Genomic DNA, 13,926 nt, shown 5'->3' on the forward strand with positions numbered 1-13,926 from the left:
TATTTGTCACTGTCAACGTGACTAACATCTTGATTTAAGACATTAAAATTAAAATTAAAATGTGTCTTCAATAAAAAAACAACAATAAAATCTACCGGTAGAAATYCACACTAGCAAAAACACATTCTCGGAGGTTAGCTCACTGCACAAAAAAGAAAGAACGGCATTGTTTAAAAATTTCACTTGGTTTAAAGATGTAAGTTAACAAAGAAATAAACCATGTAAAAATGTAACCAGCTAAAATCTGGTTCACAGAACAGTAAATAAAAGATCAACAAATCAGAGTTTTAAGTAGTATTTCCAGACAAAAAATGTGAAATAAATAAAATATGATCTGTGGTTCAAGTACCTCCAATCTTAAAAAATAAACTTGAATTTCTTTCCCATTAAATAAAGTACAAATGAAGCAATCTAGTCAAAACAGATTAACCATATTCAAAATTAGCTGCCTGAGTTGAGCTGCAGTACCAAAAACACAGTTTCACTTCCAGTAATTAATCACAATAATAAAATATTAAATATACCATGAAATTGATTAGTTTTATAAAATTGATTGTCACATGTTCCTCCATAAACTATCAAGAGTTTCACTATAAAAAGTTTTTACTCCCTGACAAATTTTTCTGTTTTACAAGTTAACAAACTGTGGTAAAAGCAGAAACAACTTCAGGAATAGATTTGGAAAAAAACTGTCAAATACAAACTGACTCATGTGAATAAAATAAAAATGTCAACAGAGATCTTTGATCTCACTGAGTTTTATTCTGGTTAAATAAAAGTTTAAGAAGGTGATGTAGGAAGCGGCGCTGTAGTAGGGCAATCGTACAAAGACAAAAAAAGAGGGTACTTGAAATTTACTAGAGTAATATTGAAAATTTCTGAGTTTGAAAAGTTGAAAAATTTTGCCTATTGGAAATTAAAATGCAAAAAATTGTAAACTTTTTTTTTCTAGAAAATTTCTGAGATCTCAAATTTTCTTTTTTTCTTGCAAAAAAAAATAAATTCTGAAACTCAAAAATTTCTGAATTTTAATGAAAACATTTCTGAGATTATTCCCAACATATAATTTTTTCTAACAAATTTTTGATTTTTCCAAGAATTTACCTGAAAATTTATGAGATTGTTCTCAAAATTTCAGTTTTTTGTAGCATCTTTTTTTTAATTTTTTTTTTACTTTTTACGCTCATTAATTGCCACGTTATTTCTAGACAATTTCTGAGATTATTCTCATAATTTGAGTTTTTTTTGGTGAAAACATACTCCTTTTTTGACTATAATTACAGCCAACTGCAACCATGCAAAATAAAGTAGAGCTTTAATCTATGACGTCCTCAGGTTATAGTAGTCTTTGGATGCCCACAGCAGCCGGTACACCTGTATGTCGCTCCTGTAGCCGATGCTGGTGTCCCAGCAGTACTCTGGAGAGAGAACCCTGCTGGGCTTGTGAAGCCAAAAGTACCTGTTCAAATGACTCTCGTCGTGCCACAAGGCCTCCACTTCGTTCTCCTTATCCGCTATGATGCTGCGGTAGCAGGCCTCCGTCAGCGCCTTCATGCTCTTCCAGGAGCCTCCAAAGACGGCAGCGTGGTAGTAGAAATCCCCAGTTTTCATGAACGCCTTGGATTTCGGGTTGCGGTCGTAGGTGAACAGCATCCTTGGGAGGTGATAGTAGTGGGCGTGAAGCAGAGCCACCGAGTCTCCCAGAGCTTCGGGGCCAAATCTGCCGGTGAACACCTGATCGACATCGAAGCAGAAGACGTGCGTGGCGTGGTGGCGGATATCCGACTCGATGACGTCTGATATCGCCTTCATCCTCATCATGGAGATGTCCTGCCACCGCGTGTGTCTCTCCACTTCGATTACTTTCAGGTGCCGATTGGGGGCGAGATTGATGTTCGGCACTAACTCAGGCGAGTCCGTAAACACGTAGTATGTCACGGGCAAACTCGACATGAAGTGTTGCTCTGATGAGTTCAGGAAAGCCTCCAGGTAGGCATCCAGGTACCTGCGGAAACAAGATGTCAGCATTTATCTTCCTGTGGTGGAAACCAGGATGTGATCTAACATTAGGACTGGGTAATCAATAATATTGCCATAGACATGGGAATATTATGTCTCATATGGATCAATATCCATATGATGTCACACTCCTGGGAATTTTGCAGCTGACAGCCATCTTAGTAGGTATTCAGTTGCTGTGGAGTTGCTATGACAACAGTGTAAAAAAAGCCACTGTCAGCTGCGATTTTATGAATAATTATGGATTTGCTCCATTTTGTCAGACAGACTAAGACTGAAAAGTCAGAGAAGTTTCCCACTGGTGAACAATGACCATTTAAACCGTGTGCAAAAACGTGTTGGTAGAAATTCATTATTAATGTGTTTAGGAGCCTGATGATTAAATTAAATTTAGTATTTTTGCTTGTTTGCGTGTTTGTAATTATTATTACACTGTATTTTTATTTCTGTCTGTTTTTCTTCAACCGTAACGTCATTTCACACCTGCACATGTTTAGAACTGTAACCTGACTGTGCAATTAAATAGATTCTGAGAAAGAGAAACTTAATCCATCAATAGAAGTACACRTGCAATATTTTGACAATAAGGATAAAAGGGACAGCCCCACCCTTCTCCCTGTTTGTGCCACTAGAGCGGATCACTGCTTGTTCAGACTTGTTGAACTCCGATCAGCCACTCAACCTCTTATGGCAAGTCAAGCTAGTTTGGTAGCATCAATCAACTGAGGACGGTGTTTTTCAAACGACCAGGGAGCGTTGTGGGGGCTTAAAAAGTCAGAGGGAAGATGAGGCAAAAAATGAAAAAAAAAAAAAATAAATCACATAAATGTTTAAATCTTAATTTTTACATCATATTTTATGTTATTCAATCAGTTTTTAAAACTGTTTTTAAAGTTAAAATAATTGATTTAAATGTTATTTCATTTTCTGATGGAAAAGTTACTGGCAAGAAAAGAAACCGTCCAGCTGTGGAGAACACTGCTGCAAAAAAACCAGAAGAACTGTGGGAATAAAATTAAGTTTTATATTTCATCCATCCATTTTCTTTACACCCTTGTCCCTCAGTGAGGTCGCGGGAGGTGCTGGTGCCTATCTCCAGCTAACGTTCCGGGCGAGAGGCGGGGTCACCCTGGACAGGTCGCCAGTCTGTCGCAGGGCAACACAGAGACACACAGGACAAACAACCATGCACACACACCATCACACCTAGGGGCAATTTGGAGAGGCCAATTAACCTGACAGTCATGTGTTTGGACTGGGGGGAGGAAACCGGAGTACCCGGAGAAAACCCACGCATGCACAGGGAGAACATGCAAACTCCATGCAGAAAGACCGGGGCCAGGAATCAAACCCAGAACCTTCTTGCTGCAAGGCAGCAGCTCTACCAACTGCGCCACTGTGCAGCCTGCCAAGTTTTATGTTATTAAAATAAAATATTGCATATTTACACATAATCAAAAGAGGAGATTGTGACAAAAATTTGTAGCATCTGGTAATAAAGTCATATTATCTGACAATAAAATTTTCCGCCATCTAAAATCGGCATTCGGCAGCATTGTATGAATGAATATGATAATTATTGGTTGTATTAATTATTATTTTGTGGCTTTTTCTGTGGGTTTGCAAAGTACGTCCCCAGCTCTTTTGGAAGCCCTGAACTCGCTGGCTCTTTAGTTGCCTAGCAACTCACTCACTCTTTGGTTACCTAGCAACAACCTGTGGAGTAACTTGCGCAGCGATAGTTTAAGATTTTCTCACAATGTCTCGTAACTGCTTAAAAATAAAAAAAATAACGGCGTGGAGTGAAAGGAGAAAATAAGTACAACAGCTGGAGAGGAAGCTGCGGATCAAACGGGAAAGGTTGTTCAACCAGTGTGGAAGTATTTCAAATATTTAGAACAAAACAACTAATCAATAATTGTCAATATTGACTGATATGAAACTGATATAACCGATATGTGTTTTGTTGTTCAGCCCTACCTAACATTCATTTGAAAACCAACCTGCCGACTGCAAAAACAGTCAAGGCGACAGAAGATCCTTTGTTTCTGTGTATCTGGTCGTAATGACTGGGATTAAACATTCCCTCCCAGATGATGGGAGCGTTCCAGGAAGTGCATGTTTGCACATCATTTCGAGACCTGAAACAAAGGAGGAAGTTGAAGTTTATACCAAAAAAAAAAAAAGAAATAGTGCATGGTGAGTTTATGCCTCTTTTAATAGGAATGCAATTTACAAGTAAAAGCAGCTCAAGGCTCACAGGTCCTGTAGGGACCCTCGATCCAACCTTTTGTCGGCCGACCTCCGGGGCCTCCCTCCCTCCCCCCTGCTGGAACGTTACCTTACCAGGGGCACGAAGTCGGTTCGCAGACTAAGTCCCAGCTCGGAGCCGAGAGGGGGCCGGCCGGTCCTCCGGGGCCGGTCGGGGCCTGCCCCACTCCGGTGTGGCAGACCTGAGCCCCCCCTCTCCCTCCGTTCCTCCCTCCCGGTTCTCTCCCGGACTGCATGTCGTCCAATCAGAAAAAGGCGTTGAAAGCTGAGCACACCAATCGTCCAATCAGAAAAAGGCGTTGAAAGCTGAGCACACCAATCGTCTGAAAGCCGCGTTCGTCAAAGCGCTGCAACAGGAGCAAGAGATAGAGCAGCGCATTATCCAGCAGGTGTCCTCCCCGGTCTCCCACAGTACCTCGTCATCCACCTGCTCTTTGCAAACTGCTTCTAGTCTAGGGCTCTTTTAGGGCTCTTTGTTTAGGGCTCTTTGCAAACTGCTTCTAGTCTTTTGCCATTGGGTGTTGGGTTGGATTTGATTGGACGCAATGTTTGGATGTTTCTCATTGTCGAGAAAAGTCGAGCTCATCCCACTTCCCCATGCTGGAGATTTTAGTTTAATAGTAATAATAAATAAAATTACCTTAAAATTAATGACATAGGTGACATCAAGACCCAACAGTAGAGTCAGACGGTAATAAAATGAATCTGCTTGTGTGTGTTGTTATTGTGTCCTGCAAACTTTGCTTTAATTCTAATTTTTCTATTTAATTTAAATAGAAAAAAGTCATAAAAAATCATAGTCAGGCAGAGAGAGAGTCATGAAACAGGAAGAGCTGGTTTCCTTAATAAAGAGGAAGTTTCTATCTTGCATCAGTCTAAAAATAATTCAGACCATTCCTTATTTTAAAGCATTAAAGGTTTTTAAAGAATAAAATCTAAACATTTTGAGAGATTGGATAAAACCCACAGTAAAATACTTAAAATAATGACTTATAATTATGCCAATAATTAATATTGGTTTAACCAGTGGTTGATGTTGGTTTGATTATAAGAATATTTACACTTACTCTTACACTTGTGGAAGTACTTAAAGGTAAAACAAGTAACTGTAACATGGTATAAAATAATTAGAATAATGGATTATTCTTGGTTTCTTGTCAGAAATGTCTGTAAGAACTCACATTATGATTATAATAAGAGTAACTAATAAGTTATGGTTATTATAACATTATAAATGAATGTTAAATCAAAGAAACTAAAAGGTTATAAATGTGATTTTGACATTGAACTTGAAAAGGTGTAAAATGTTGTAACTGTAATTAAAGGTCACTGATGTTGTGTTGAAGGTAGATGGTAGGTGAAAGGTCAGGGGAAAAGGGGAACTGATGGGAGAGCGGAGATGACCAAGGCCTTATTGCTAGAACTTCAACTTTTCTAAGAAAAGAGAACAGACATCAGGACATAACTTCTCCAAGGTGATGGATATGAGATCATCTGTCCAAGCAGTCAGCCAATGAGACCGGCACAGCAACAAAGCTAGCCAATGTAAACGCACCAAAAGAGTGGATAAACCCTTTATAAGGTGGGTGCAAAAGAGGAATCTTTGGTTGGATCCTTCAGGCAGCTTCGAGCCAAGACGGAGATGGACAAAGAACTCTGCAGCTGAAGAAGAGCCGGGGCCACAGAGCCGGAGACTGTTCTGCACATGGGGACCAACCCGTTAGCCCCGCAACATGTGGCTTCAAATCGCACTTCTCTCAACAGCTGGGTTTAGACCCCCAAAGACAAAGACCAAGGCAAAGATGAAGATAAAGACAAAGATAAAGACAAAGGCAAAGAACAAAGGCAAAGAGGAAGAACTGGTGTGTTCCTTCCGTGGGACCAGGAAGATCGTGAGACGAGGAGAAGGGAGCTACAGAGCTGCAAGACAAGAAGCTGAGGACCGCTACGCGCATGAGGAAGTCACCCTGAGGCCCGAGACCTGCCGCTCTAAGTCAGTACTCTTCCTGTACTGGGAACCTCCTGCTGCTGCAACACCTTCTTCATCTTCAGGCCAGTTCTGGGGTTCAAAATGCCAAACTCCGTCCGTCTCTCTCAAAGTTTCCCTTTTTTAGTTCTCAGTGTCAGCATTAGGGAAAGATAGGCTAGATTATTGATTTTACTTATTTGATTATTTCTGCTACTGAATTAAGCTGTACTGACCCTTGCAAAATTGCCTTACTAATAAAATAATTAGCATTTAAGAAAATCTAAAAGATGTTGTGGACATTCAATTAATGAGTCGCCTTAAAGTTCTTTGATGGTTGTAAAATAGCTATGAAGTTTGATTCTGGGAGGAAAAAGTAGAAATGTTTTATAGGTTGCTTTTAGCCAAAACTAAAACAACACCCTTGGGACTCGCCCGAGTCACTAAAATCAACCTGGTTCAGTAACAAGTGCAAGTTGTAATAAAGAGAAAGAGCGACCGTTAACAGGTGTGCTCTGTGAAACTAGCTTATTGCAGGCTGCTCAATCTAGCTAATTCACAGGGTGAAGAAGGGTGGGACATCTGGAGGGGGAGGTCGTTAGAAACCAGGCTAGTCTTTCTCGATGCCAGCTTAAACAGAGTTTACTCCGTTCTGTACAGGGTAAAATCCCATCAGATTTAGAAAACTCAAATTACCCGTTACATGGAGAGCTGGCTGCACATCTCCCTCCTCTGAGAAGGGGAAGTAGAGTGAGAGAGAAGGGGGGGGAGGTGTTGCGCAATAACATCATTTTAGGCTACTTTCTGTACAGCGGAGCTGCTGTTTGAACGTCACTAGATAACTTACCAAGCTCATGAAGTGTTCAAATGTTTTTCTGAAGGCCTCAAGATAACTTTTTGGTGTTTTTGGTGTTCACTGCCAACTGAGCAGTCAAACTAAATATCTACACTCCAAAAGGGCCAAATATCTTTCAAAAAATATAATGTACTCAACATATGTATTTAATGTTACATGCATAGTTATTAATTTAGCTTCTTCAATTGGTATTCTACACACAAATTGCCTACTACTGTAATTACATTTCTTAATAAAATAAGTTTCACAAGATCTGACCTTCAATTTCAATTTAATGTTTATGTTAATCGAATTTTGTTAATCTAAATGCAAGTCTTGCACTACTCACAACATGAACACATTTAAAGCAACACACAGAAAACCACCTAAAATTACAACTTGTGCAAGTCATTTAGGCAGCAGCAAGTAATGACTGCAGATTAACTTGGTGGTGAGAAACTGCAGATTAAGACTTCATGAGAAATGATTGTTTCTCATGAAGTCTGTTGCATGCAGAACTTAGTCGTCTTACCACAGGTCGAGGCTTGAGTCTGCACTGTTACCTGAGGTCAGCATCTCTACACTTTCCAAAGTGCATTTGTCCATTGGAATGAGTCCAATTAAGAATCTAAAATCAGAGAAAACTTTTTTACTTTAAATTTTGAACTGATGCATTATAGACTCTAAAAACCAGTGTGAGATTACATGCTGTTAGCTGATGTGCTTAAGATGGGAGTTCTTAGTTTACATTGAGTCTGAATCTGATCTCTTTGGCTTGATTGGTGAAAATCCAGTCTAGGATTTTAATCTTACCTTTAGGTATGTGATGCAAAACAAGAGCAAAATTGTGTCAATGAAACCATGTTTACCTTCAGGTGATATATTTGTGACTCACAACGTTTGAGTTGTTAGTCTGCAGTACAGACCTGACAGATTAGTGAGGTCTGGTCGTAATGACTGGGATTAAACATTCCCTCCCATTTTAATGCCAGGATCTTTTAATGACTCACCGAACGGATGGAGGTGCAAAGAACATGATGGACGTTGCAATTGGAAATAAAAACAGGAATTTCCAAATTGTCTTTGACCTCTGAATGCTCCTGTGGGGAGAAAAGATGTTAAAGCCCCAGACGGCGTCAAAAACCCCAAAAACAAATRAACAGTGGATATAAAAAGTTTACACGCCTCCGTTTATGTGCCAGGCTTTTGTRATAAAAAAAAAAAAARRMMAWTWAAAAYGACTTTTTTTCACTTTTAAAATTCATCTGTTTGAGGGAAAAACACAGAAAATGCTGCAGAAACTCAGCTGGTTAAGTCAGGATGCGTTTTAAATCATCTTTCGGTTCAATTTCAGGATGTAGTCTTCTTAACTGGGAGTCTATCGTCTGGATTTAATGGTATTTGCAAAACATCTGCAAATATATCAGATTGAACTTGATTGATTTTGTAAAGATCTCAGATTGTCTGATTGTTTTGCAGCGGCACTCTAACTGGGATCAGTAGACTTTGTTATATGTTTTAAGGTAGACATTTACCCACATTGTTGGTTGTTTGTTGACTTCAGGAAAGAAAACAGACTGTAGGCTGAAGGTGATGGCAACCGTGGATTATGGCACAAAAATGCTGGAAGAGAAATATTTTATGAGATCTGAACGTTATTCAATATTTCTAACAGAAAAAAAGGTTCACAAATTTATCCTGGATTTACAAAGATGATTAATTTAATATGAAAAATAATGAATAATAATACCAACACATTTTTATCAATTTACGTTTTCAGTTTGTAWGTGTCTGACATGGTTTAAAAGAGGAAAAAATCCCATTTAAACTCTGTTAGGATATTTTCAGGTTACAACACAGAAAAGAGCCGTGGAAGAAATCGTAGCTGTTGTGACAAAAACAAAACAATCTTTTCATGTAGAGACATCTGAGTGGTTTGGATGGTTGACCCTGTGGTGTGCATTGTTGGCTTAAAAAGGTTTTCTTTGAAGAAGTACAACTCAATTCACGGAAAGACATGAAAGGAAATGTTGAGTGAAGGTTCTGAGAAATACCTCAGTTGGAGAAGAGCATCATGGGTAATGCACAGACTGTACTAATTGCCTTGTGTGCCTGTTTTGGTTCTTCTCTAAACAACATGACATTGAAAGAGAAAATGTTCATTGAAATGAATACTGCAGAAATTATACACTGTAGAACATTTGAAAGTGGTTTAACTTGAAACTGAAATTCCACCTGCCTGGAAAATGTAGTTTARGTTTTAACTCAGAAATTACAGTTCATGAAGTTGATTTAACAAAAGACAAACTGTCTAAATATTGTTTTTAAGCTCGTTAATCTTGAATTGTGAGTTTTAACTTAMTGCTGCAATTTAAACCAAATAATTATTTCACAATATGCAACAAAAGGAATTGCCTTCACCTATTTCTCTATTATTTTCACTCACATTACCAAGCTAAAATAAATACTTATTTTACTTTAGAATAACTCAAATTCTTGTTTCAAATTGAATTAACAAAATTTCTGATCTGMTGATTAATTTTATTAAACATCACAATGAATTTTGCTAAAAACATTTAAAGTGAAGGGGATGTTATCCTCAAGGTTTAAAATAAACATTTGCCTTRATAACATATAGACTCAGATCAATGTAACGCACTTCCATCTCAGGATGCAAAAACAAGCCGCTAAGCATTCTGGGAAATAGTTCCCACTCCTGTCTTTTTTTTCTTTCAATTTTTTTAGGTGCCAACACAAAAACTCTAGTTTATTCAACTCTTGGAGGTTTGAAAAAATTAATAAGAAGTTAACACAACTTACTACTTTTAGGTTTATCTTTCACAAACTCATATCCAGGTTCAAAATCTAAAACTAGCTAAATTTATGTCTTAAAGAGTAAAAGACAGTAGACACATCTATGTAAATGCAGCTCAAATGTTTGACAGTGGATGTGCAAATGACCTGATGCAAATAGGTTTTTTCCCCTAGGTCCTCTTTAGATTATAAAAACAACATAATTATTCAAATTCATGCATCACATTTATGTACTTTATGCAGGGCTGCAGAGACTGAAATGGTAAGAAACCCTCCTGCGTTATAACGTCKCTAGACAAAAAGAACAATTTGCAAAGATTGTCAAAAATACCTGAGATTGGACAGAACACCCCAAACCCCTAAATTAGAAGAATTAACAGTAAGATAATGTCTCAGTGCGGTGAAGGAATAAATATCGACCCGTTATGTTGTGTGTGAAAATGAGCAGCAGTCACAAAAAGGGAAACTTCATGAGCCTCAGATCAATGCGTCTCCATGGTGACGGGGCCTTGAGAAAGTTTGGGTGTGTGTGAGAGCTCAGAGAGTTAAACTCTATTTACTTATTAAATACTTACTTACTCAGTAACTTTCTGACTTTACTTTCTGTAAAGTCAAAGTTTTCTTCTTTACAGATTAATGTCGAACATAATCACTTTAACATTAATGGAGAAGATGCCTTTCTTATTGGAAATAAGTTTATTATAAGAATACAGGGAGATTTGATATTAGGATGATGCAACCCCAGGCTGTATGGGTTATATAAATGACAAGTCAAAATTGTAGATAACTGGAGGGCTGAATGCTAAAAATATCAATAATGAATTCATATTGAACAATGATATCAATGATGCGATTGCTAATGTATAAGATGTAGCAATTGGTAGGATGGGAAGCAGAAAGTGACTCAGATGAGTGGTGAGAAAAAGGGAAGTTGTTCAGGACAAAGTGCTGGAGACTCTTTCACAACAGTTTCAACTCCTAAAAAAGGAGAATTTTCCAGTAAAGAGGGATGACTTGAATACGAGAAGYCACRTAGGGATTCTTCCAAACCRCATAAATCAGAAGCACTCGCTTATATTCGGGAGGTTTTGTGCTTCTAGGACATTTTTCATGTTCACATCGGGAGAAAGAATCATGGAGACCATCAAGGTTTTCAGAGAAGAACTGAACCTCCACCAGACGGAAGAACTGATTTACTCTCGGGACCACTGCTTCACGCTGTTTTTTTTTTTTTTTTTGTTGGATCCAAGAACTTTCACAAGTCGAAGGACTTTCAGTTAGATTCTTGGGGCTACATCTGGATCAACCCAGGAAAGGGCTTTCCATGAGCCTCTCTCTCTCTGAGTCTCCTTAAAAATGTATTATATTCAAAATCTCCAAAGTTTTAGAGTGGCAGAGTGAGTACGTGATGGGTTCGGTCACTTCCTCTGGTTCTGCAGCTCTTTCCTGTGGGATTTGGACTTCCTTGACAGCAGAAACTACGGCGTTTRGTGATTATCTTTTTCCTGTTTTCTCTGAATTTCTTACTGCGTTGTCTGCAAATGACTGCGTTGCAAATCTTACTGGAATTTGTGGAAATTTGATCATTGAGATTGTCACCTTTAAGAGTTCATCGTGATGGCAAATGCTGGTTGCTGTGCTCAACAAAATTGTCAGAGGGTTTTATCGGTTTTCATGAAAGTACATGCTCCAGATTTTATGTAGCAAATCATCATAACTTTGTGCATAACTAAAAAATCTTGATAACAGAGCCTACATTTTAACTGAACTTTGTAGCAATGCCGCAGAGCCTCAATGAACATCAGTTTTCCAAGTTTTGTTACTCCCAGCTGGATTTAGTTCTGATTTCATCCCGCTGCATGATGCTGACACCGTAAGCTATAACTTACTCATCCTTCCACAAAGCATGTGGCAAACAAAGAAAATGGGTGCTTTCTTCTAAAAATAGCTTTCAGTTTTCTAGTGAGGTAAACAGTCCAAATTCAAGACATAGACTAATTCGATACCTGTTGTGTCAAGGAAGAATTTTTGATTTGACCTAAAAAAAAGTCGAAAATATTAGATTGCATTTATGATATCTATTTTTATGAGCAGAGTTGAATCACAAATCAGATGAAAAATTAAATACGGTTAATTTTTCGTCTTAAAACAGTGCAGTTTGAGCGAAAAGTCAAGCTCAGGATCTGATCTGAAAGTGTGTCAGACTTCCACAAAATCACAAACGACTTATCGCACCGTTTTTAGTCATCCTGAAACTAGTTTTGAATTTGATGATGAAAGGTGGGACAGTAAAASAGATTTGATGTCAGTGGGACAGTCTGGCACTCAAAGGCACCAAGCTGCCTTAAGAATTCAGGTTCAAATGAAAWTCATGAGAAATAATGACAAAAGCTGCAAAGATGTGACAAATTAATGCATGTGTCKCCTGCTGCATTTGTCCTGCTTCAAAAAGAATTTACTCTGGACAAAAGTTGAAAGTAATACGCAACTTAATGTGAAGATGTTCTGCAGATTTTGACTATTTTCCGTCTGACTGTTTGAAATGGGACATTTTAAAGCCACAGTGACTTTCAAATTCCACTGTGGCTTTTGAAAGTTTCTCAAGCCACACATTGGCTTAGCAGACAGTCCATTTATAAAACCAGCGTTAAATGTTATAAAGTGCWAAACYTAGTTGACAAAAACGACATCCAAAAGGCTGGACAAACCATTTCCAAAATAAAAGCAGCATATTTACATTTCGTGTGCAGAATTAAAATAACTTGCCATACTTTTCTGCAAAACCATTTAGTATGATGACAAGTTGCTTAATCTATTTTTTTCTTTTTTGTTATCGCCGCTAACTTTGGTGCACACCAGAGGATGTTGAAACAGCTTCTCAACCTGAGAAAAAACGTCAGTCATTTTCAAAAAAAATTTTTTTTTCTAAATAAAAGCAGTGAATTTTGCGTGCAGAATTAAAATTACTTGCCACATTTTTCTGAAAAATCACTTAAATTCTCTTTAAATATGTCATTGTCGGTTTTTCTATTTTGTTTCTTTTGGAGTATTTATTTTTATCTTAGTCTAAACCAGTCTATCGTAAGTGTGACTGTATCTTTCTTTGCTCCGCAGGAAGTAAGACTATAGCGAACATTAAAATGATCGGCGGTGTAATCTGGATTATATCAAAACAAGTTATGTTCGGACTTAAATCAAATTGGGAATCTGAGAATAAGACTTCAAAACGATTGCTCAAGGCTGCTCTACTTTTCAAAGAAAATGCCGATTTTGAATAGGCAACAGTTTATTCAGTATGCAACAACTGTCAGATTCCTGTGAAATATATTTTAAACTATATACCACAAATGCACAATTTTGTTTCGAACCCCCACCCCAATAAACAACATCGAAGTTTGACGAAATTGTAAATTAAGAAAAATCAGACGTGTGTGAATACTTTTACAGTGTAAATACTGCGCGCTTTGTTTTCATACATTTTGACGTGAGTCTAAAACTTTTTCTAACACCCCACAAATAGGGAAAAAATAAAAAATAAAAAAATACGCCCCGCCAAGTTTGTTTTCTATAGATTGATTTTTCTGATTAATAACTTAATTTTTRCGCTAAATGATGGACAGACAAATTAGGGTCATGAAAAACAATACTTCAAGAATGAGTCCTACACAACATTTTAAAATGAAATTAAAAAAAAGTAGCCTACCTGCAGGTTTCTTTTGTTAATCCAAACGCTTCGCCTGTTTAACGCCGCGGCGCATACAGCTCCACAGTATGTCTAGAAGCAGGTTGTCTGTACAATATTCTAATTTGCATGTCACTCCCTTTTCAAGGAGGCCATTACTTCGAAAMAGGGATTGGCTTCAGACACCRGCGCATACTGAGAACAGTAGGATTTTAGTGAGAATCACTTCAGTGATTAATTAGCCTCTTTGGCTAAATCTGGCATATTTACGCAATTCATGTTGATTAATATGCATTGTCCTCTTTATTTTTCAAAAGTATTATTATTATTATTATTATT

General features: G+C 37.7%; 1 protein-coding gene across 5 annotated transcripts in view; it reads right to left on the reverse strand.

Annotated features, from left to right (window-relative positions):
* Nucleotides 1-1,296: 1,296 nt before the first annotated feature.
* Nucleotides 1,297-13,926, reverse strand: part of LOC103464476 (alpha-1,3-galactosyltransferase 2) — a 15,833-nt gene continuing 3,203 nt past the window's right edge. Inside the window, exons 2-7 of one of the 5 annotated variants that reach the window (XM_008408602.1) lie at nt 9,146-9,219; nt 8,631-8,714; nt 8,102-8,191; nt 7,624-7,719; nt 4,023-4,160; nt 1,297-2,005 (exon numbers count right to left, since the gene is read on the reverse strand). In XM_008408602.1, the coding sequence (XP_008406824.1) occupies nt 1,321-2,005; nt 4,023-4,160; nt 7,624-7,719; nt 8,102-8,191; nt 8,631-8,632 (1,011 nt within the window). In that variant the 5' untranslated portion in view covers nt 8,633-8,714; nt 9,146-9,219 and the 3' untranslated portion in view covers nt 1,297-1,320. Of the gene's footprint in view, nt 2,006-4,022; nt 4,161-7,623; nt 7,720-8,101; nt 8,192-8,626; nt 8,715-9,145; nt 9,220-13,608; nt 13,691-13,926 lie in introns of those variants that run through there. The other 4 variants (XM_008408605.1, XM_008408606.1, XM_008408604.2 and 1 more) reach the window with 4 other exon arrangements.

Source organism: Poecilia reticulata, linkage group LG5 (assembly GCF_000633615.1).
Source record: "Poecilia reticulata strain Guanapo linkage group LG5, Guppy_female_1.0+MT, whole genome shotgun sequence".
Taxonomy (NCBI): Eukaryota; Metazoa; Chordata; class Actinopteri; order Cyprinodontiformes; family Poeciliidae; genus Poecilia; species Poecilia reticulata.